At 40.1% G+C, this 22,993-nt stretch overlaps 2 protein-coding genes across 2 annotated transcripts; one reads left to right on the top strand and one right to left on the bottom strand.

Moving 5' to 3' along the window:
* Nucleotides 1–1,532: 1,532 nt before the first annotated feature.
* On the bottom strand, nt 1,533–12,135 carry slc28a1 (solute carrier family 28 member 1). Its single transcript, XM_085357418.1, has 18 exons — nt 12,101–12,135; nt 11,746–11,825; nt 11,590–11,672; nt 8,189–8,280; nt 6,147–6,336; nt 5,909–6,050; nt 5,586–5,699; nt 5,058–5,132; nt 4,892–4,972; nt 4,713–4,793; nt 4,472–4,597; nt 3,387–3,517; nt 3,115–3,283; nt 2,368–2,565; nt 2,194–2,275; nt 1,995–2,093; nt 1,796–1,901; nt 1,533–1,653 (listed from the first exon to the last, which is right to left on the bottom strand). The coding sequence occupies exons 1-18, from the start codon at nt 12,102–12,104 to the stop codon at nt 1,533–1,535; spliced, it is 1,974 nt and encodes a 657-aa protein (XP_085213544.1). The 5' UTR covers nt 12,105–12,135.
* A 2,307-nt stretch (nt 12,136–14,442) lies between these two features.
* Nucleotides 14,443–22,732, top strand: znf592 (zinc finger protein 592). Its single transcript, XM_085357419.1, has 9 exons — nt 14,443–14,575; nt 14,987–17,238; nt 17,692–17,870; nt 17,967–18,140; nt 18,228–18,387; nt 18,897–19,160; nt 20,333–20,445; nt 20,530–20,671; nt 20,755–22,732. The coding sequence occupies exons 2-9, from the start codon at nt 15,007–15,009 to the stop codon at nt 21,253–21,255; spliced, it is 3,765 nt and encodes a 1,254-aa protein (XP_085213545.1). The 5' UTR covers nt 14,443–14,575; nt 14,987–15,006; the 3' UTR covers nt 21,256–22,732.
* The last annotated feature ends 261 nt before the right edge of the window (nt 22,733–22,993 follow it).

Genomic DNA, 22,993 nt, shown 5'->3' on the forward strand with positions numbered 1-22,993 from the left:
GTTATATATATATATATATATATAACACACCCAGCACGCCCCTGCGGGCGGTTTATCCTTCAAGCTCGGGTCCTCTACCAGAGGCCTGGGAGCTTGAGGGTCCTGCGCAGTATCTTAGCTGTTCCCAGGACTGCGCTCTTCTGGACAGAGATCTCCGATGTTGTTCCCGGGATCTGCTGGAGCCACTCGCCTAGCTTGGGAGTCACCGCACCTAGTGCTCCGATTACCACGGGGACCACCGTTACCTTCACCCTCCACATCCTCTCGAGCTCTTCTCTGAGCCCTTGGTATTTCTCCAGCTTCTCGTGTTCCTTCTTCCTGATATTGCTGTCATTCGGAACCGCTACATCGATCACTACGGCTGTCTTCTTCTGTTTGTCTACCACCACTATGTCCGGTTGGTTAGCCACCACCATTTTGTCCGTCTGTATCTGGAAGTCCCACAGGATCTTAGCTCGGTCATTCTCCACCACCCTTGGGGGCATCTCCCATTTTGACCTCGGGACTTCCAGGTTATACTCGGCACAGATGTTCCTGTACACTATGCCGGCCACTTGGTTATGGCGTTCCATGTATGCCTTGCCTGCTAGCATCTTGCACCCTGCTGTTATGTGCTGGATTGTCTCTGGGGCATCTTTACACAGCCTGCACCTGGGGTCTTGCCTGGTGTGATAGACCCCAGCCTCTATGGATCTTGTGCTCAGAGCTTGTTCTTGTGCTATATATATATATATATATATATATATATATATATATATATATATATATGTATGTATGTACGTACATGTTCTCTCCTATATATGTACAAAATTAATCAAAATCCCAGTTTGGCTTTTATAAGACCGATTTACAATATAATACATAAAAGATAAAATCAGCTCAAAAATGTTATGCATGTACTGCAGGCTTTACATTTTTACAATAAATGTGACACAAATACACAAACTAGTATGCAAATGAGCTACAGTGGGGGAAAAAAACTGGCACTTGACTTGTGACTGATTTTCACATTGAAGAAAACACTGATCATAATGCATGAATTTTAACAAATAAAATAAAGTAATACATTAAGAGGAACTTGTTTACCAGCACATGAATCACCACTGCTATGTGACAGTTTACTAAGAGGTTGTTTGCTTCGCTGTTTTTTTTTTTTTAAAGTGGCACAGCATAGTTAATAATATACTGTAATCTTTTCGCTTTTGATGTACTAATGGCTGTGACTTCTGGTAACAGCTCATATCTGTTTAAAAAAGACAGTTTTTTAGAAAGGCATTTTATGTCAATCCACTCAGTTAATATTTTATTGTTTTGGTACTTTAATATGACTTTTGACAGTGTTAAACTCATCAAAGTGGATCAGGTGGCCCATTGCCAATTTCTGTGGTGATTCACAACAACTTTGTCCAATTAGAGACTGGTGAGTCAAGCAAATTGTACTTACAAACCTCACAGGAAAGCTGAACAGAGGTTGAAAATACTTGTAGAAATGTTTTGCATGTGGTTTGCATACGACTGCTACGGGTTGTTCTTTAAATACAAACATCCACATCGGGAAAGCCACAACACTGACAACATTTAGAGAGAAATATGGTGGCGTTTGCTACATTGCCCCAGAATCCTTCAAATGAGACGGTCCCGTTGTTTATGGTGCTGCAAAATAATTAATTTTACATGTTAAGAAAAATAACGAGATATCACAAAGTCATACTTAATAGCCTGAGTGCATATCTGATTTCTTCCAATTAGTTTAGCCACCCGCAAGCTTCTTTTTAATGAAAATGTAAATGCATACCTTTGAAAGAGCTCTTGACAGCATTCTGCAACGTCTGAAAGTGTGGCATTGAAGGGTGATCCGTTAAAAACCTCCACACAGTCCAATGGAGGAACAAAGAGGATGCCTGAAAAATCAGAGTGAGAGCTGCTCTGTAAAAACTGCACAGAAAGATGCTGTGGAGATACACTGGAAACAAAACAAACTAACAGAACTTTACCTGCAATGCAAGCATTGATGAGAGATACACATGTCCCGGTGATCATGGCTCTAAACACCAGAGATGAGATGTCATTTCTTCTTAATGGGCATATAGATGCTTGGAGAAAAGAAAACACACAGTGTTAGAGAATCCATTACTGAGAGAACACATTCTGGATCAAGGCAAAAATGTGACAATAATATGATTTAATACTCACAAAGACCTCCAATCACAATGCCCAGTGAGCTGAAATTGGCAAACCCACAAAGAGCATAAGTGGTGATGATTTCTGATCGGACCTGAAACAAGAAAAAAAAAAAAAAAAGATTTCCAGCTCACATTCATACTGACAAAATTTAAAATATATTCAGAACTAAAAACATATACTCACAGATATCCACTGCCTTTCATCTCCAATAACCTCAGCAAGTCCGTCGAGCCTGTTTTGCTTCAATTTAGATAATTCCTCATACGCCACAAACTCATTGAGGAAGAGCTTTGTCCCAATTAGCTTAGCCACAACGAAACTCTCGTCGTATGTCACTCCCATCATAAAGGCCACAGGCATAAACACGTAAGAGCAAATTAACTACAAAGACCAGATAAGGTTATTTGAAATTTGTTAGACTGATATCTTAAATTCTCAGAAAAAGGAAAGCACAGTAAATCAGAATGTCAAGCAAAGTTTGTGTGCATAACGGACTAATGTTTCCCTAAGATAAAACACACGGAAATAAGCAGACAACTTTAACTTTATGGTTTCTTTCTCATATTCACCCCACCCAGCAAACACAAGCCAGAGATGGTTTATCTTTGTTGGGTGGGGTCAGAAACATTAATCACTATTATAGGAAGTTTATGCTGTAAATTCTTAACTTATCTAAATACATTTGTCAGAATAAGTAGTTGGGTATTTATTTTACACTGTCATAATACAAGTCAAAGTATATTAAAATACTACACGTCATACAGTTATGATATAATTATTTAAATGATCAAACACAAGTATTTATTATTAGATAACTTTACTTAGCTTAATTTTCATTGTAATGTTATAATATAAAAATATAATTCTAAAATCTAAGGAGTTTACAAAATGATCAAGATACCACATTAACTTTCTGTTGCTAAAACATACCTGAAATGTGACATCAGGATATCCCACCATTCCTCCAAGCCATTTCAAAGCTGAATTTATGAATCCGAGGATAGCAAGAAAGGCTATAAGATTTGCTGCAATGTTAGCAACAAGCCCTATTGATGCAGATGCTCCACTGCTGACTGCTTCCAAAATGTTCTGCTCATCACTGAAATGTTAAAAATAAATAAATGTAGACAAGATATTCTGAACCGAACACACACAAAAAAGAAAAGACAACATCATGAGAAGAAATTCAATTGTGTACACACCCAGAAGCCACTTTGATGTTCTGCTTTGATTTAAAGCGACTCTCCTCTGTTTCTGGGTAAGAAAGCTTAGAGATTGCCAGAGCACACGGAGCAGCCATCACAGAGGCTGATATCAAGGAAGATGCATCAATCTGTGAAACACAATTAAATAACATGTAACTGATTAGGGTAATTACAGCAGTGATTAGCAACGCTGTCGGTAATATACATTTGCATGCTTTGAATATGTTGTGACTTATTAAAACCACCCATCAACGAGACAGACACATACCACATATCAAGTCATGTAAATTGTTTTTAAGGTTCCCTTTTTCTTATATCACAAATTGCTGACAGCAATAAAGCTGTTGCTATAAGAAAAACCTGGGTAAACACAATCACTGATATTAGTCCTCATTATCCTTTTGTAATGCTCATTCAGCTTTTTACCCAGATAGAAACCTCACGTTAGATAAGATAAGGAGCCACACCTATGTCTCTACCAGCTACCATCTTTTCCTATATAAATCTGGGTCATGATGCTTGTCAGCAGAACTACTGAAAACTTTAAATTACTCTGTACTCTCAGAAACCTCAAAGGCTGTTTTTCTCTCAGCTCTAAGACCAAAGTGGAATGAGTTAAATCTGCATTAGGTATTCAGGTGTATTTCTAAGTATGTGTTCAGTTTTGGGGCCCATTTTTTTCCTTTTTCTTTTTAATACTGCCATGAGGGTTTTTAATGTTTCTTTATATAAAATTGTTTGCAACTAACTTCATAGCCTCAGTCCAGAGTAATCAGGTGCCTTATCACAGTTTGTGTTCCTACAGTAACTGAGAAACAGTGCTGTGCTTGTTCCCTCTCAGGAGTTTAAATAAAACAACAAAGGTCCTTGAGCCAGAAATCAGTACTGGCTATGCCCCTCACTGCAACTTTTTTAAGATGTTGTTTTGCACTCAGAGCTTAAATTGCTTTGGGTTTTCTTTAACTTACAGTTGAATCTTTGTCTTTTTTTGTGCATGTTACGTTTTTATTGTATGCTTCTGTATGGGATAAGATACATTATGCTAGTATGAAAATAGGTTTATCTTAAAAGTTTTATCTCACCCCAAATGAGATGAATGCCCCCATAACACTGCCCGCAATTGTGGCAAATCCACCAGTCATAACAGCATGGATCTCTGATTTGGTCATATCCTTCAAATAGGGGCGGATCAGCAGCGGTGCTTCTGTCTAATGTACAAAAAACATTTAATTTTTTCTGCACTTATTCACAGGTACATGCACAAAAGTTCAAACAATGATGTTCGTAAAATAGTGTTGAATAAAATGTTGAAGCAAGAAGTACCTGCCCAACAAATATATTGCCTGCCACACTCAAGGTCTCTGTGGAAGACGTTCCCATTGTTATCTGCATAACCCACGAGATCTGCATGGACAAAAATCGTGGCCCTTAGTAGCAGATTATTACTACATGAGCAATAGGAGCACAGAAGCATTGAAGATGCTGCAAGCAGTGTATTTTACCTTCAAAATGAGCCACTGCATAATCCCCAAGTAGTAAAGGACCGACATCACGCTGCTAAAGAAAATAACAATGGGCAAAGCCTGAGGGAAAATCATAAAATTCGGGTTAGCAATGCTCAAGTTAAATAATTCATAATCATGGTTGAGGGTCCAATCATTTACTTACTTGAAAGGCAAAAATGTTTCCAATCAGATCGCCAAAAACGAACGATGAACCTTCTTTGGTGTAGTCGAGAAATATCTGAAATTACAATTGTAAAAATGGAAACTCAGGATAAGATTTCATATATTATTCATTTGCTTAGTAAATGAATTCATGACATTTTTGATGCACATACCAATACATTTTATTAAGGTAAATAAAGTCGCCAATTATTAGAGATTATAAGCTGTCAAACACACTGTATATTAATTAGCAGGCCACGTGCGTGTACACACTCAACCCTCGGAGGACCAAAGAGTAAAGGTGAATACTGTAATAAAGCAGGTCTAAAGATAAGCATGTGTGGTAAATAAAATAACATGAGTCCACACTGTTGTGTCATAAAAGGAACATCTACAATTTAAATGGAAGGTAAATAAATGATAAAAGAACTGAATGAGTGTTAATGTTACTTGGAAGTGTTATGCTGAATAGTTGTGGTGTCTAAATTATAATTTGATTGACAATGAAATGCTCATCGTCATATAATACCTGCACTTGTTTTCCAAGCCAGTCGAAAGCTATAAATCCAGGCTCCGTTCGTATAATAAAAAGGCCAAGGCAGAACTGTATCCCGAGACCCCAAAACACAGGCCTCCATGATACCTAAAACAAAATGTGAAAAAAAGAAATGCTTTGGCCATGAGATACATAAAGCAGTCTCCATATAATTCAGAATTATTCCATGCAAGCAACTCAACTAAATTGTAAGATGATAGGGGCACAAGGACAGAGATAATCTGAGATACGATGCCCAAAAATGTTTCGAAAGAGATGTCATCACAGTAAAGGCTGTGACTCAGTGGAAAACTAACCATTGTCCTGTGTGCTGAGAAAAGGAATATAAGCATGATGAACACGCAAACTCCGCCAAATGAGATAAGCTGGGTAGGACGCTTGCTTGTGTCTAAAGCGAGCCACACCACAAGCAAGACCACAACCACCAAAATGAAAACCCTGGAAAACACATTAAAGCCACACATCATGACTTAATAGTCACAAGGAGTTTCTTCACAAAGAGTCTGTTCTTTCACCAACTTTAAATTCACTCACCATTTTATCCATTTCAAGTTTGATTTAAACCATCTGACGGCGGGCTTGAAAAAGCGACTGATGCTTTTCCCCTTGTACTTGTTCAAAAGTTCCAGTGATACAGCAGCAACAGCCAAACAGGTCAGGACTACAAGGGCAGTAGCCCTCTTGAAATCCAGGACACATGCCGCAATGAAGTACGCCACATAACCTACAGAAGAGAAAAGCAATTCATCATGATCACTGTCTATACTGAAATTAGTTTACTCAAAGAAAAGTCACAAACTTTGCCTGTGTAAAGGATACCATGCAGAACCCTGCTGTATATATCTATATACCATTGTAGATACCTATATACTATTCATAATACTGTCATTTCCCATGCATATCGCATATTGCATGTAGAGCAGTAGTACCTGTTTGCTGTGGTGTCCCCCAGGGATCTGTGTTAGGCCCTACCCTGTTCTTCACTGTATATGCTTCCTTTAAGTGTCATTTTTGAGAAATACCACATTGCCTTTCACTATTATGCCGATGACATCCAGATCTATTTTGAGCTGAATGATGATCTAGCTATGTCCGTGAGTAACTTTCGAGAGTGCATGTGTGAGGTCAAGCAATGGCTTCTGGCAAATTTTCTTATCCTTAACGATAAGAAAACTGAAATTATGATCTTTGGCAGTGACGCTCTTCGTGCCAAACTTCATGATGCTTTTGGTTTTCTCACTAGTTCTTTCCCTGACACTGTTAGGAATTTGGGTGTGCTACTTGACAGCTCATTTAAACTTGATAAACAAGTATCTGCTGTCGTCAGATCTAGTTTCTACCAACTTCGCCTTATTTCCAAGGCCAAACACTACATCCCGCACAATGACTTGGAAAAGCTTATCCATGCCTTTGTAACGTCAAGACTAGATTACTGTAATTCACTTTATTATGGTCTCCACTCTACCCTTTTACATAGATTACAGACAGTCCAGAATGCCGCTGCACGCATTCTAACTAAAACTAAGAAGTTTACTCACATCACTCCCGTCCTTGCTGATCTGCACTGGTTGCCTGTGAAATTTCGTATTCAATTCAAAATTCTGTTGTTTACTTTTAAAATTACTAATAACACAGGGCCAAGTTATCTTAAGGAACTCTTAAATTCATATCTTCCTACGAGGGCCTTAAGATCTTCCTCACAGTTATTGTTGGTTCAGCCCAGATCTCGCTTGAAGTCTAGAGGTGATCGAGCGTTTGCTCTAGCTGCACCTGAGCTGTGGAACAATCTCCCGATTGGCATCCGGGCGTCTGATTCTATTCAATCTTTTAAATCACGGCTTAAAACATATTTGTTTGAACTTGCTTTTTCTACTAGTTAAATTCTCGCCTCGCTTCTTGTGAGTTATTCTATTAATGTGTCTGGTTGTTTTGCGTTGTCCTGCACTGTCAATGTTTTCTATCACTGTGTTTGATGGTACAGCTTTACTCTGCTATAGCTGTGTGCTATAGTTTATTCTTATTAGTGGTCTTTACCTGTGAACATAATCTCACACTTATATGACTCTGACGTTATAGTGCTAATTATTTTATTATTTTATTGTTGCGTTGTCTATGTTCTCTATCACTGTGTATGATGGTACAGTTCTACTTTGCTATAGCTGTGTGCTATAGATTATTCCTATTAGTGGTTTTTACCTGTGAACATAATCCCACACTTATATGACTCCGATGTTTTAGTGTAAATCATTTTATTGTTTTATGTAAAGCACTTTGGCATGCCCCTGGCTTTTAATGTGCTCTATAAATAAATATTGTTGTTGTTGTAATCAATCTTTTATTTATTCCATAATGTATTCCAACATCTTTGCACTCTGCACCACTGTATATATGAATATAAATGTGCTGTACAGGTTGCTATTGTATGTTTGTTTATTTGGGTAAATAGAGTGAGAGCAAAAAAAAAAGAAAGAAAATGAAGCCCCATTCTTTGCACATCTACACATACTTGGTCAATAAAGCTGATTCGGATTCTGATGCATATCTGCTGAATAAACTGATGTTTCATAAATTATTACCTGCTCCGAGTACACCCAGGACAATGTATTTGAAGAGTTTTGAATGAGCCTTGATGTAATTCTCTGTGGCATTGATTGGTCCGGAAACTTTGCTGAAGTAGAGAAATAAAATCAAAAATCAGAAGTAAAGTCAAAAGCAATTGTTCACTGCAATTCTCTTGAGTAAGTAGAATCATATTTCAAATTATTTTCAAGTTGTGTATACAGTATATTGACAAAAGTACTAGGTCAGCTACACGCTACTCCTACACGAGCTGCTCGACCTATGGAAACCCAGGCCATGAAGTTCCCTGCACACAGTTCTTGTGCTGACATTAATGGCAGAGGAGCTGTGCTGTTACTGAGTGGTGCTGGTGATCTTTAGAGCTCTTGGTTACCCCACTCTTTAGCCACTTTGTTGCTGAACTACGTTTCCTAAAAACCAATGCAATAAATAGTGCAATAAATACTTTCAGAGGAAATTTCACAAATGGACTTGTCACAACTGTAGCCTTGTGTTCCAGTACTATGGTCAAATTCAGTGAACTCTTTAAAATTGTCTTCAACAGATGTTTTTAAAGGCAGAATGCACGAACAGGTGTTTATTTCAACAACTTTAGCAGCGGCAATTAGACTGAAAACACGTGAATTCAAAGATTAAGCGGTGTGGCACAAATACTTTTGTCCACACAGGTTATTTTATACAACATTAGATAAATCTTAGCCATATACTGGATTAAAAGAATCTTATCCATTACAGATTTTGTTTTGTATGTCCAAAGGCAGCCTGTCACAACGCGCTCCATCCGGAGATGGACCCCAGAAAAGGAGGATGCTCTGAGAGACTGCTATGACACCACAGACTGGGATGTGCTCCTGAGCCCACATGGTGAGGACATAGAGGGGGCGACACACTGTCTTACAGACTACCTCAACTTTTGTGTGGACACAGTCGCCCCTGCTAAGACGGTACGGTGTTATCCTAATAACAAACCGTGGGTAACACAGGAAGTCAAAGCTGTCCTCAACATGAAGAAGAAGGCTTTCAGGAGCAAAGTGAAGGAGGAGATGAAAGCAGCACAGCGGGAGGTGAAACGCTGCCTGAGGGAAGCAAAGGACACCTACAGGAGGAAGGTGGAGCAGAAGTTGGAGAGGAACAATATGAGGGAGGTCTGGAATGGTGTGAAAACCATCACAGGCCACAACACCAAGAAAAGCACAGTGGGGGGGACTGTGGAGAAGGCAAACGAACTCAACAACTTCTTCAACAGGTTTGACCAGCCCACAACCCCCCCACCCTCACCCTCACCTTCACTACAGAGTCCTCTCCCCACTCTCCTGCCTCCCTCGCTTCCCCCCTTCCTGACACCATGACACCCCCCTCCTCCAATCCCTCTCTCAGCAGCAAGACATCTCCCCCCCTCCCCTCCTCCCAAACATCTCCCAGTGTCACAGTGGATCAGGTCAGGAGGCAACTGAGGAAGCTTCGCCCCAGAAAGGCAGCAGGCCCAGACAAGGTGTGTCCTAGGATGCTTAAGGCGTGTGCTGCTGAACTTGGGGAGCCGCTACAACGAGTCTTCAACCTCAGTCTGCGACTGGGGAGAGTGCCCGCCCTATGGAAGACATCCTGCATCGTCCCGGTCCCCAAAAAGAACCGGCCCAATGAGCTGAATGACTTCCGACCGGTGGCACTGACGTCACATCTTATGAAGACTCTAGAGCGGCTCTTCCTCAACCTCCTCCGACCACAGGTACAACATGCCCAGGACCCACTACAGTTTGCATACAAGGTGGGTGTCGGAGTGGAGGATGCCATCCTGTACCTCCTACACAGAGCCCACTCACACCTGGATGGGGGAAAAGGCACGGTCAGGATCCTGTTTCTTGACTTTTCCAGTGCCTTTAATACCATCCGGCCCTGTATGCTTCAGGAAAAACTGAACAGGATGGAGGTGGACCCCTGCCTGGTGGCTTGGATCTCCGACTACCTCACCGACAGACCACAGTACGTCAGGCTGAAGGACATCACGTCTGACACAGTGGTCAGCAGCACAGGAGCACCACAGGGAACTGTGCTGTCCCCTCTTCTCTTCACCCTGTACACCTCTGACTTCTGCTACAACTCTGAATTATGCCATATTCAGAAGTTTGCAGATGACACGGCCATCATGGGGTGTATCTGGGATGATCAGGAAGAGGAGTACAGAAGTCTGGTGAGGAACTTTGTCGCATGGAGTCACACAAACCACCTGCAACTCAACACCTCAAAGACTAAGGAACTGGTTGTGGACTTCGGGAGGTCCAGAGAAGGTCCACTGCCAGTTCAGATAGAGGGGGAGGAGGTGGAGGTGGTCAACAAGTACAAGTACCTCGGGCTGTGGGTGGACAATAAACTGGACTGGTCATGCAACACAGAGCACCTGTATAAAAAAGCCCAAAGCCGACTGTACTTCCTCAGGAGGCTGAGGTCTTTTAACATCTGCAGGAAGCTCCTGAGGATGTTTTACCAGTCAGTGGTTGCTGGAGTACTTTTCTATGCTGTGGTGTGCTGGGGGAGCAGCACAGCAAAGAGGGACTCATCCAGGCTGGAGAAACTGATCAGGAGGGCTAGCTCTGTGGTCGGCATGAAGCTGGACACTCTGGTGACAGTGGCAGAGAAAAGGACACTAAAGAAACTGATGGACATTATGGACAATGCTGGGCATCCTCTGCACACGGCCATAAACAATCAGAAGAGTCTGTTCAGTGACAGGTTGCTTCTCCCCAAGACAAGAACTAACAGACTTAAAAACTCCTTTGTCCCACACGCCATCAGACTGTTTAACTCCTCTCTGGAGGGGAGAGGGAGGGGAAACAGGAAACAGGAGGACAAAGGAGGGGGGAACAACTAAGCTGCAGTGCCTCTGCACCTCACTGTACAATACCTTGTGCAATACTTTTTGTAAATAGTCAACAGTGCAATAGACTCAATACTTGAAATGTGCAATTCACTTGTATTTTTATTTTTTATTCCTATTTATTCTATTTATCCCCTTTGTATATTTTATTTATATTTGTCTCTGTATTTATATATATGTGTGTGTGTGTGTGTGTGTGTGTGTGTGTGTGTGTGTGTGTGTGTGTGTGTGTGTGTGTGTGTGTGTGTGTGTGTGTGTGTGTATATATAACAGTTCTGTAACTGTAACTTCGGTCGTTGCTGTGCTTTTTTTGGAAGTCGAATTTCCCAGAGGAACCCACCCGAGGGATTAATAAAGTTCTATCTTATCTTATCTTATCTTATCTGTAAAGTATACACACAAACTGTCGAGTAAACAAATACAGCACAGAGGCCTAAGGCATATGCTATAAAAACTTACATTACAGCGCTCACAATAAAACTGTAGGACTAGTTCTATAAACAGAAACAACTTGAACTGACACACCTTAGGTATGATCCCAGTTCCAGTCTTTTTTTAGGCTTTTTGGTCTCACTTTTTATGCTGCTGTAGTGATTAATGTCATTCTCCTAGGAAAATACAGGTAATTTATTAAAAGCATGTTTCATTTGAAAGTAAAATACAGGACAACATAACACATACCTCTATTTCATAAGCATGGTTGTCCACTCCGCTTCCATTGTTCTGGCTTATCTTTTCGAGGTGGACATCGTATTGGTCCGCTGAAAAACAGGATCATTATTCACTTCTATCCAGCTGCCTGTGGGAAAGCAGCTGCAACTTGAACAAGCAGGAGCAGGAACAATAAGTGACAAATCAAATCTCGATTTTTTTGCTTTTTTTGCTTTTTGCTCTGTGAGATAAAGAAAGCTTAACATATGTCCACATAATCCTGAAATCTTATGCGAATCTATATGAAAATTGTTCCACAAAAATACAAATTCACAACTGCAGAACAAACAGCTTAATACAAGGAAAAGCAGAGTTAATGGCTTACTCATTGTGCGTCCTCCTAGACCCAGCTGTCAAATGCTGTGCTGTAAAATACACCGCAGGGAATACTCTGCCCTCAATGAAACATCTTATCATTAATTAACAGACACGTAGCGTACTTCTCCAATCTCTCAGGAAGTACACAACGGAGACGTTTGTGTCATTCAGGAGGAATGATTTAATGTGCCTTATGAAGCAATACTTTGAGACGTGAAGCTGACCATGTTTTGCATTTCCTAAGTTGCTGGAACGACAGAAGATGAGTCTTGAATTGACTCTTAAGAGGCATTTCCTAAGAAACACAGTAGGTCAGGCATGACTTTATCTTTGGGAGGTTGTTAGCACCTATAAGTCATAGAAAACTAAAATTGGGTATCTAAAAATACATTTGTCACAAGCTTCTGAATAATCAACATGATTAATAACAGAAAGGAGCCCTTATATCACAAACAGAATAAGTCTATAGTTATATTAGCCTACCTTAAAAATAAAGCTCAATATGTGGCTGATAACCCTTCAAAAACAGCATAACTCTCAAAAAGTGAACACTTTACATTTGACTGCAACTATTTTATCCCTGAAAGGCTTTGATATATAAGACACTTTTTGGTAAGTCAGCGTCAGCAGTGTCAAGTTAACTTGTATTAAATCTTTTTTCTTCCTTTTTTTTATGATTATTTTGAAGAGTAAGCACACTGAGTACTTCAGAATCAGAGAGCCTGGAATTCAGCTGCAGCTGTTATCTGGTCAATTAAGTATATTGCAGCGCAACCCGTACTTTACTTTCATGGTGATGATTCACGATTGGGTGTAGTGGCAGCTGTTTGTTCCGCTTTCACCTGGTTAAATATAATCTTGTCTAACACATAAAAAATTATGATTCCTTTGAAATAGAGTTAGTGCATGCTTGGTGACACTCAGTGGGGACTCAGTCTGTCTGGAGGAAGTGATAAAGAATAATTAATATTTAAAAGTGCAGCCCATTTGCCTTCAGTTAGAAAGCTTGGCACCCTGAAATCCATTAACAGATATTAATGATCAGTAACAGATTTTGTGACGCAACATTAAATAGACTGAATCAGCAGCCCGAGGAGTTGTTTTTATGTTAATTTCCCTAGCAAGCTCAGATTGGCAGTGGAGTGGGAATAATGTACCATTAATTCAATAAGAAGCCCTCTACTTCATCCAGCATTAAACTGAGTTTGATAAGTCTGTCAATTTATATTTAAGTATCTTTTTTTTTTTAAACCAGCAAAATAAGTTTGTTTCATCTCTTAAATGCATACAATCAATAGCATGTTACTTCTATTACGTTTACACTAAATAAAGCCTTTATTTATTTATTGTTAGCTGATGACTAAGTGCATGCGCCTATAAATTTAATGCGAACTGCTGTCACTTCTGGAAACCTTGACTTGCGGGAAGGAAGCTGTAGAGCTTTAATGCCCTCAGTTATGTCTTACAGGACGTTTATATAGCTTCTTCACTAAAATACTGGCAGTTTCCCAAATCAGAGGCTGCTGAGGTCATGGATCTTTAGAGAAGATCACCCTCCTCACCAAATTATCATCTTAATTACAGCCAAAAACCCATTATTAGCCCATAAAGTGTTAATACCACAGACATATTGGGATGACTTCCAGTTTACAGCATGATTTGTGACATTTCACAGCATGGATCTGATGAACACTTTAACAAATAACTGGAAGCCAAATGAACTTGGTAATTGGTGGTTATAGGGATGTTTATATATTTCTGATAGGATTAGTTTTATGTCTATGAATAGCTGTATACAGATATCACGGTTTACAAAACCGTAATTTAAAGGTATTTTGAGCATACATAGTATTTTGCACATCCCCTGAAGCTGAGAGATCTTTGCCAGGCAGACGTGTCTGATGAAAGGCACTGTTTTTGCATTTTGGGTCGTTTGGGGCTTGAATTTTTCTTTTAAATTCACCCAAATTAGGAGGACAAGGCTATATTTCTGTGTTTACTTTTCATTAACCAAAGACAAGAGCTTTAGGGAATTCGAAACAAGCTTTCCGACACCTATAATAATGTTATTTGTTTGCATTTTCAATATTATTAGTAGGATTTAGTGCCTCATTATACATTCACCCGGACTCAAGGTTTTTATTTGCATTAAATTTTAATATTGTTAGCATTACCCAACCTTACCGAACACCGAAGCTTCGTCGTTTGTGAGTTGCAACTCCGTCCTGAACCTGAATAAATATTTTGGTGGACCTTTAGTACTGTCGTTGAAAGCAGTCACTCCCGCTGCAACCTCAGGTCTGTAAGACAGCGCCGAGGGTTTCAATTTCCCACTGAGGAAAAGGAAAACGAAGTTAACGTTAGTAGCTTGTAGCCTAGCTATGAAACATTAAAACAGCCTAGCCTGCGAATATTTAGTGCAGACAGTTAAATGGCTGAGTAGCTAGTTTACTAGAGCTGTTTAACACACTCGGATCAAATGGTGAGCACCCTGTGTATCATTACGTGACGACTTTACTCGTTTGGCTGAATTATTTACGCTGTAGCATGTTGCTAAGATGGGGGCTAACTCGCTAGCTTAGCTCCATTTTACAGCTAGCTTGTTAGCTGGCTCCTGTGTGCATCTGTCATATAATTTGTCCAGTGAGTGGGTTTAAAGTTTGTGCTATCTGTTAAATCGCTTGTGTTGTGCGTGTTTTATTGCATATTTAGCATTAGCGCTGGAGATGTTGCCCACGTTTAGCTTGCTGGCTAAAGCTAGCGTTGACATATGACGCGTCTCATTTGCTAAATAGTTACTCTTCAGTTTATAAAACAGCTTTTTTTCTCTTTTAGTTTTTTATTGTAACAGTTCTTTATGCTCATGCTAAGTCACAGCTGCGTCTTTCTGTAGGTTTGTGAGACTGTACGGCCATGGGTGACATGAAGACCCCAGATTTTGATGATCTCCTGGCAGCTTTTGACATCCCAGATGCCACTGGATTGGATGCCAAAGAGCCCATCCAGGGGAGTCATGAGGAAACAGAAAGTCAGCTGAAACACACAGAGATGTGTCTGGATGACAGCTTACTGACTAACCAAGCTATACCACCCTCAGATGTCCCAGCTGTAAGTGTTATTGTGAAAAATACAAGTCGGCAGGAGTTACTTGAAGAATTTAGTGATAGACTTCACTCGGGACCAACATTGCAAAATGGATTTAGGGGACAAGACACTTCTGTGACCTCTGCTGAGACAACTAATACCAGCTTCTCCAAATCATTTGTGTCCACATTGAATGGGAAGGCTTCAAGTGAGCTTTCTGGAAAGCCACCTATACCAGATGAGGCACCATTGTTTCCTCAGGCACTTTCAGATTTAAGTCCAGTCTCCAGTCCTGAGCATGAAAACACCCAATCAAGCAGAGAGGAAATACTTCCAAACGAAGACAGACTATGTTTCCCAGAAGCTTCAGTTTTGGACACTTCAGTCTGTCACAATCCCAAAAGAATGGACCTTAGCATGTTTGATAACTCTTCCAAGGACTCTAATAATTACGAAAGCATACAGAGGATTAAAGGAGCAGAAAGTAGTAGAAGCGAGGAGCTTTCTGACATCTGTGGTAGTAGTGAAGCAGAGAAAACACCTGGACTACACAGTGAATTTCCTCCACAATTAGGAAACCAGAACTTCACTGAAACCAACTGGAATTCAGGAGCACCAGTGACTGTTCCCTTATCCCTTATTGCCCCTTATCCACATGTCAAGTCACAGACATGTAAATTATCCTCTTGTCTTGACGCTCTGGTGGCTCTGAATGCTAGAAAAGATCCCAATGAGCAGACAGATCACAGAGAATCCCCAGCTGTTCAAAGTGACTGCATGAAAGCTAGCCCCAAGGTCCCCATATCCCCACGAAGCCCCAGAAGTCCACTTGAAGCAGTAAAACGATTAAGGAAACCACCTGATAGCCCTGTGAGTATCTGCAGTGACAGTAGTGGCAAAGCATCCCCTGCATTGGTATCTGGTTCACCTCCAGCCATACCTAAGGTCAGGATTAAGACCATTAAAACCACATCTGGGCAGATCAAGCGTACCGTCACCAGTGTGCTCCCAGATTCAGAAAATGAAGACGTGCATTCTGCCTACGAATCCTCTCCATCGCAGAGTATGATTAGTGATGATTCATACTGTAATGCATCTCCACATCAGTCTCAAGCTCCTGATGGTGTTGTTGGGGTGCCAAGTAAAGGTAATGCAGCCAATACAGCTTCGGCAAAAGTTTCAAACAGGAAGTCGGAGGAAAACTCCCGGAGGTCAGGTGTAATGCGCTCTGCACCAGTAGTCCGTAATACTAAAGTCAAAAGATCTGCCGCACATCAAGTGCACAAACCAAAGAGAGTATCAGCCACTACAGGCCATGCAACTACCACAAACTTCCTTCCAAAAGCAATGCACTTAGCTAGTCTAAACCTTGTCCCTCACAGCGTTGCTGCTTCAGTAGCTGCACGAACCACCTCCTATCAACAAAGTCAACGCACACTCTCCTCCACAGTGTACAGTACTGTCCCATTAGTGCATCAGGTCAAAACAGCCAATTCTTATCCCCACCTGTCTAATCCGAACCCATCTGCGGGAACTTTAAACAGACTGTTGAACAGTGCCAACCCTGTGCCTACATATGTGCCAAACTTGAACCCACCTCCGGGAACCAATATCAACCTTCCACCACATGGATACTGCTGCCTCGAGTGTGGGGACTCCTTTGGGGTGGAGAAGAGCCTCGCATTTCATTACAGTAGGAGGAGTGTCCACATTGAAGTAGGATGTACACACTGCGCAAAGACTTTGGTGTTTTTTAACAAGTGTGCCTTGTTGGCTCATGCAAGGGAACACAAGAACGGTGGCACAGTGATGCAGTGCACACAGCTCAATTTGAAGCCCATAGCAGAAGAAAAAATGTTTGTACCCCTGAGTAGTGAACTGGTTAGTGTGGGCACTTACTCCTCGCCATTAGTCTTGCCTAAAAGTGAGCCTGTCCTGCCCTTGTATCCGGAAAGCGTCATCCGCCATCGACTCCGTTGTTTGGAGTGTAACAAGCAGTTGCCTGACTACAAAGCACTCGCAGGCCATTACCAGAAGCTGTCAGAAGATACAGAAGAACTGGTGAGTAGCTAATTGACATTTTCAAGTATAAGGGTGACAACAAATCACTTGAGAAGACCACCTTGCAGAATTTAGCAAGTATCTAAGCCTATTAGTGCTTACTCTTAAATGTTTTTAATCTGTAAAAGTCACTCAAATCAAAGTAGAAAAGTGCGCTTCAGGGCATAGATTTATCATAATGAAGCAACACGATGCCTGGTGCCACTTTGTAGATAATTTATCTGATCTGTTTCTGATTGATTACTGAGGTACAGATGAGTAAGCTTATTCTAGCTAAAGAGAGAATACTGCTTTGTATAATTACTTACTTCATTGTAGCTGTTAATTGGATTGTTTTCTATAAAAACAAATGTATTTTCTCTATCACCAGATTTGTCCTTTTTAATGGCACCACTGTTTGTTTGTTTTCCACTCAAAACTGTCTTTTTGTTCTGTTCTGTTGTGAAATACCAGATCTGTAAAGGTTGCTCAATGCTGCTGCCCAACAAGTGCAGTTTCAGAGCTCACCTACGCATTCATGCACATAAGTCCCCTTACTGCTGCCCTGAGTGTGGTTCCCTGTGTCGTTCTGCAGACATCCAAAAGCACGTCAGGGAAAACTGCCTGCACTATGCTCGCAAGGCTTGGTACAAGTGAGTAACTTGGCAAGAAATGCAGGTTTTTTTAAAAAAAAAAACCCACAGTGTACAGTGCACTGTTGCAACAATTATGTTTTCCTTTTCTTCCAGATGTCTTCACTGTGATATGGTTTTCCGGACCCTTCAAGGACAAAAGACTCATATCGAAGAAAAACACTGTGAGGTCTTGTACAAGTGCTCCATCTGCCCGGTTGCATTCAAGACCTCCGACAACTGTGAACTGCATTTGAAAAATAAACACAGTACTAGCAAAACAACTCCAGAGTAAGTTAACATCTCATGACCTGACGGTTGAAAACTGTGGGCTTCTCCTCATAGGCTGCTTTAACAGTTTTTGCTTTCTTTTTGCAGGTTAATCTTAAAGTGTTCCTGTGAGAAAATGTTCAAGAAAAAGCAGCTACTGTTTCAGCATTTCTATCAGAATTCCAGCAAGCGTGTTACGTCTGTATTTAAGTGTCCAGAATGCAACTCAGTCTTTCCACAAAAGCTGCTATTAATGCAGCATTTCAAGGTTAGAATTAAATATATGCATTTTATTTAGATGTTTTACATGTTTATCATTTTTACCTCTCAGACATAAAAAGTGGTCAGTAAGCACTGGTGAGGTGTAGCACTGATGGTTGTCAGTATTTTTTAATATATTCCCTGCAAGTGATCCTTTAGGAGTTTAGGATGTCTATAGGAGTTTATATTTGCGGCCACACTTCTTATCTAAAATGATTTGTGCTAAAGTTGTCAGACATCTGGGGAAAAAAAGGTTCCTTAGTCCATAGAAGAGTTATAAAGTGCATCCAGTAAAAGTAAGGTGCTGTGTCCTATCATGTTTACTTTTTTTTTTTTTTTTTTTTTTAAACCTTTAAAACCATACACCTGATACAGATCAATCAACACGGGAAATCATTAACTTATGCTCCAGCAGTAGTGTTCTTTTGTTAAAACACCAGCAAAGAAACAGTTAAATGTTACTGTGTAAATACGTTTGAGCATAATAATGTGAATTTTGTGTTTCCTGTTCTGCAGGGTGTGCATGTAGGAAACACGATTGAAGAGACAGAGAAGAAGAAAGAAACTAAGCATGCTGACTTGCACCAGGAGTCTCAGTCTATCCAAAAACAGAAGAGTCACTACCCTATTAAACAAACAGTTGCTACTAGAGAGAAATCTGAGCAAGACGGCAAAATCCTAAATCGTGTGAAACCCGCTGGATGGACATGTAACGAGTGCCTGCAGCAGTTCACTGAGCGAGATGCCTACGTTTCCCATTTGAAGACCACACACGGAAAGGTAAGGGTGCACTGACCCCGCACTGACGTCTGCTGATGCAAAACATTACTGAGTGTTGCGCTCTTATGTCTTGAGTTGGTGTCTTAAAATCTTGACAGATATACCGACAGTGTGCCACAGAAGACCGCTCAGACAGCAACATCAGTAAATCATGTAAAGCCTTGTCTGGGTTCCTGTATTAAAACTGTGGTACCTGGGTTTAGATGCCTTGAATTGGCATTTTTCCATATAAACACAATTATTTTTATTTTTTTAAGAATGTAAAATTTGTGTTTTGAATTGAAACTGGGTCATGTAGAATATACAGTATTACTCTGGAGCAGCTTGCCAATTACCACCACCCTCCTTTTTTTCCCATGCCCTCTTCTTTCTCCAGGATACACAGTGAGTTTTTAGACTCATTGGGCCTCAGTTCACACTGAGTAGAAATCGTCTTACCCTGCTACCAAATGAGTACAAATGCAAAATTATTCCCCATACACACTGCTCTGTTTTGTTTATTTTCTTTTTACTATACTGCTTTACATATTTTACCATACTGTTATACATATTACTATGCAACACGTTTAGCTCGAGATGGATCATGGAGAAAGCTGTAGAGCTTTCATCACTACACCAAAATAGCACAGAATTTCCAGCTCAAGAAACTGAAACAATAACGTTCTCAAAGCAAACACTTTTTCCTAGTTTGTTCTGTTAGAATGAAATACAGAATAAAATAAAAATATAGTAGATAAAAATAACAGAAGTGATGAGAGTCCCCTGTGCTGTAAACTGTGACTCAAGTTAAATAAAAATAAAAAAATAGAAGGGGTGGGTGAGGTTTATTATGTTTATTATGAACATATTTTGTTTTTGTGCGTAATGGAAATAAAGTAATTGAACCAGTAAAAAAAAAATACTTAGTTGAGTACGTGTTTGGGAAATACTATTAGTTGGACCAGTAGTATTTCACAGCTGTGAGTAGCCAACGAGCAGTAGGGCGGAAATGAGTCCTGTACCTCTAAGTCAGAGTTTTTAGGTCAACCAGTATAAGCAAGATGCATTTTTATTCTGGTTTGAATTCCCAGTTAGATCCAAAATTGTCTGTTTCAAGGCTGATGCTTAAATAATTCACTTAAGCTCATCTTGTCATTCCTACAAATTATTTATTTTTATTTTTTTGTCAACAGTCCGTGAAGAAGTATCCCTGTCGACACTGTGTGTTGTCTTTCAACACTGCAATCAGTCTGAGACGACACATTCGCAATGATCATGATGGGAAAAAGAGGACTTATACCTGTTGGTAAGATTTTGAAAATGTATAAATAATAATAGTAACTTTGGCCACAAAGCAGTTTTTAATTGTTGCTCCATCCCTGTTTGTTAGGTATTGCATGGACAAGAAGACAATATTCACGTCAAGTGTGATGTTGAAGAACCACATCAGCCTTATGCATGGAATAAAAAATCCTGATCTTAGCCAAATGCCAAAAATGCCCATCCAAGTAGACAAAAATGCTTTGGACAAGGTAGCAATTTATTATTTCTCAACACAAACATAAATGCTTCCAATCTGCTCACTGGTCTAAACTGCATAACTTGTGATTTCCAGAGGCTTGTATCAGCAACACCTGATGTGGGCACACAGATGGAGGTTCAGGATCCTGCAGGTAGTCTCGAGGCTCCTTCAGCTAAGCGTCTGAAAACTCAGTTCCGCTGTTCGAAGTGTGGCTTCGTCACAGACAACAGCACAGAGTTCCAGCAGCATATACCTCAGCATAAAACCGACGAGAACACTCCTCAGTGCCTTCACTGTGGCCTGTGTTTCACGTCCGTGCTGTCTCTCAATAGACATCTTTTCATCGTACACAAAGTCAAAGATCCAGAGGAAGAGGAGAAAAAAGTAGAGGGAGATATTAAAGAGAAGGAGCAGGATAATCAGCTGGCTGGATCAGCAGAATCTGATGAGGAAAACGATTTGTTTCACCAGCTAAACAAATCTGATCCCTCACCGGCCGGAGAGCAAGAAAGTCCGCACTGCTCCACGAGCACAGACTGTAACTTAAATCTGAGCACTCACTCTCAGACACAAGCAGTCTCTCTCCAGCAGTGAGAGCCACCTCAGCTCCTGTTTAAAGCTGCTTTAATATCCTCAGTTTTCATGTGAAAGTCATAAGGGATGCTTGATGTTTTTAGGCAGGTGGTACAAAGATGTAATGCCTTTAATTTGGACAACCTATTTAGAGGCGGTGCAGTATATTCCAGCAGATACATATATTTAATACAGAACAAATATTTTCATATTATTTTTTTTGTTTTTTAATTTAACCTTGTATGTTGGTAATATATTAATCTTGCCTTTCACATATAACTGCACTCATCACTCATACTACGGTTAAACATTTCCCCCTTCTGTTTTTTTCTTTTTTCGTCAAAATTTTTTGCTTAACATTTTCCATCCACCCTGGCAGGAGACTCAGGAATGTGTGTTTGTTTTACGGTCTGGTATTGATTATTGTAACAGTGTATTGGTGGAGTTTCAGGTATTGTTTCAAATTATTTAATGCCTCACACTAAATCCTGAAGGATTCAGGCTGCTTTTTTAATATTAGTAGGTTTTTATTTTTTACGAAACACAGTATAATTGATTGTTCATGTAAAAGCAGTAATTACAAGTTCATGGTTTGGCCTTTTTTTTAAAAAAACAAACAAACAATTTTATACTGTCTGTTTTGGGGGTGTTCTTTCACGTGTTTGGGAGAAACGAAGAGGTATTACATGTGTTCTGCAGCAGTATTGCTGTATTGAAAATACCTCAAATTGCCAGAAGTGGGTTTTGGTTTTTTTGGGGGGTTTTTTTTTTGGTTTTTGGTTTTTTTTTCCAGCAAGTGAACGGTCAATGTTACGTCAAATCAGGGTACATTTGTTGAGGATGATCCAGAGAAGGTGTGAGAGTGAAATTCATCAGCATGTCAGAGTTAATGTTTTATGAATCAGCACCTGGGAACGTGAATGGGAATGCAGTGACTTAAAATAAAAAAATATCTTAGATTAGCACTTGGCAAAAGGGGGATACTTTTCGGTTGCAGGCTCTGATATGTGAAGCGACACCTCGTTTTGTATTGACTACGTGACAGTTCCTACCTCCGTGGTAAATGGCAGTGATTGTTAAACGTCGAAAGGCTTCGAGAAGTTGCAGTTAATCTCAGTGCAATGTAAAAAAATTAGTTTTAAAAATGTATTATCCCACATTAATAAATTTTATAAATTATTTTGGGAATGACATTAAGTCTTTTTATGGTCATATTGACTCAACTGACAAGTGAACTTTTCTATGAAAGTGCTGTGTGAGCTCTTTGATTCTCTGTAAGCCCTCGAATCACCACACTGCAGCTGCTTACCTGCAGGGGCTGAGAGGAATTACTTGTTCACTGTTTGTCTTTTTGTAATGCTTGTCGAAAGATATTTGTACTTTTTGATACTGTGTACAGTGAGGACTTGGTTAAGAATTTGTGTACCTACAGTAGCCAATTAAACTTGGATTTACAGCATTTCTTAAGCCATTTCATCTGTTCAGCATGCAGTGGTCTACGTGCCTTGCTGTTACATTAAAGTACTTACAAATAAATTGGTGCATTTAATTACAGATCTGCTCTGTCTTGTCTTTCATTACAGACCTGCTGGGTTGAAAGAATTTAATGTAATCGGGGTGTGATAATCAGTAGTTTTGCGACGAGGTCACGTGCTTAAAATCGTCACAGCAAGTCAGAAAGGCACAAGGCACTCTAATGTGCATCATGCATCCAATAAGCAACAACCACAGATGGATGACTTCATCCCATTAGAATATT

Source organism: Diplotaxodon limnothrissa, linkage group LG7 (genome assembly GCF_057381915.1).
Source record: "Diplotaxodon limnothrissa isolate DT_005_m linkage group LG7, D_limnothrissa_male_GT1.1, whole genome shotgun sequence".
Classification (NCBI taxonomy): Eukaryota; Metazoa; Chordata; class Actinopteri; order Cichliformes; family Cichlidae; genus Diplotaxodon; species Diplotaxodon limnothrissa.

Excerpts from the sequence above, each read along its gene's own strand:
- slc28a1 (XM_085357418.1), bottom strand. Across the intron at positions 6,337-8,188 it reads CCTGGGTGTACTCGGAGCAG|GTTATGTGGCGTACTTCATT; the intron begins GTAATAATTTAT and ends TCTCTTCTGTAG. Across the intron at positions 4,794-4,891 it reads TGCAGTGGCTCATTTTGAAG|ATCTCGTGGGTTATGCAGAT; the intron begins GTAAAATACACT and ends TTGTCCATGCAG.
- znf592 (XM_085357419.1), top strand. The coding sequence starts at position 15,007 with ATGGGTGACATGAAGACCCCAGATTTTGATGATCTCCTGGCAGCTTTT. Across the intron at positions 17,871-17,966 it reads GCTCGCAAGGCTTGGTACAA|ATGTCTTCACTGTGATATGG; the intron begins GTGAGTAACTTG and ends CTTTTCTTCCAG. Across the intron at positions 19,161-20,332 it reads TGAAGACCACACACGGAAAG|TCCGTGAAGAAGTATCCCTG; the intron begins GTAAGGGTGCAC and ends TTTTGTCAACAG.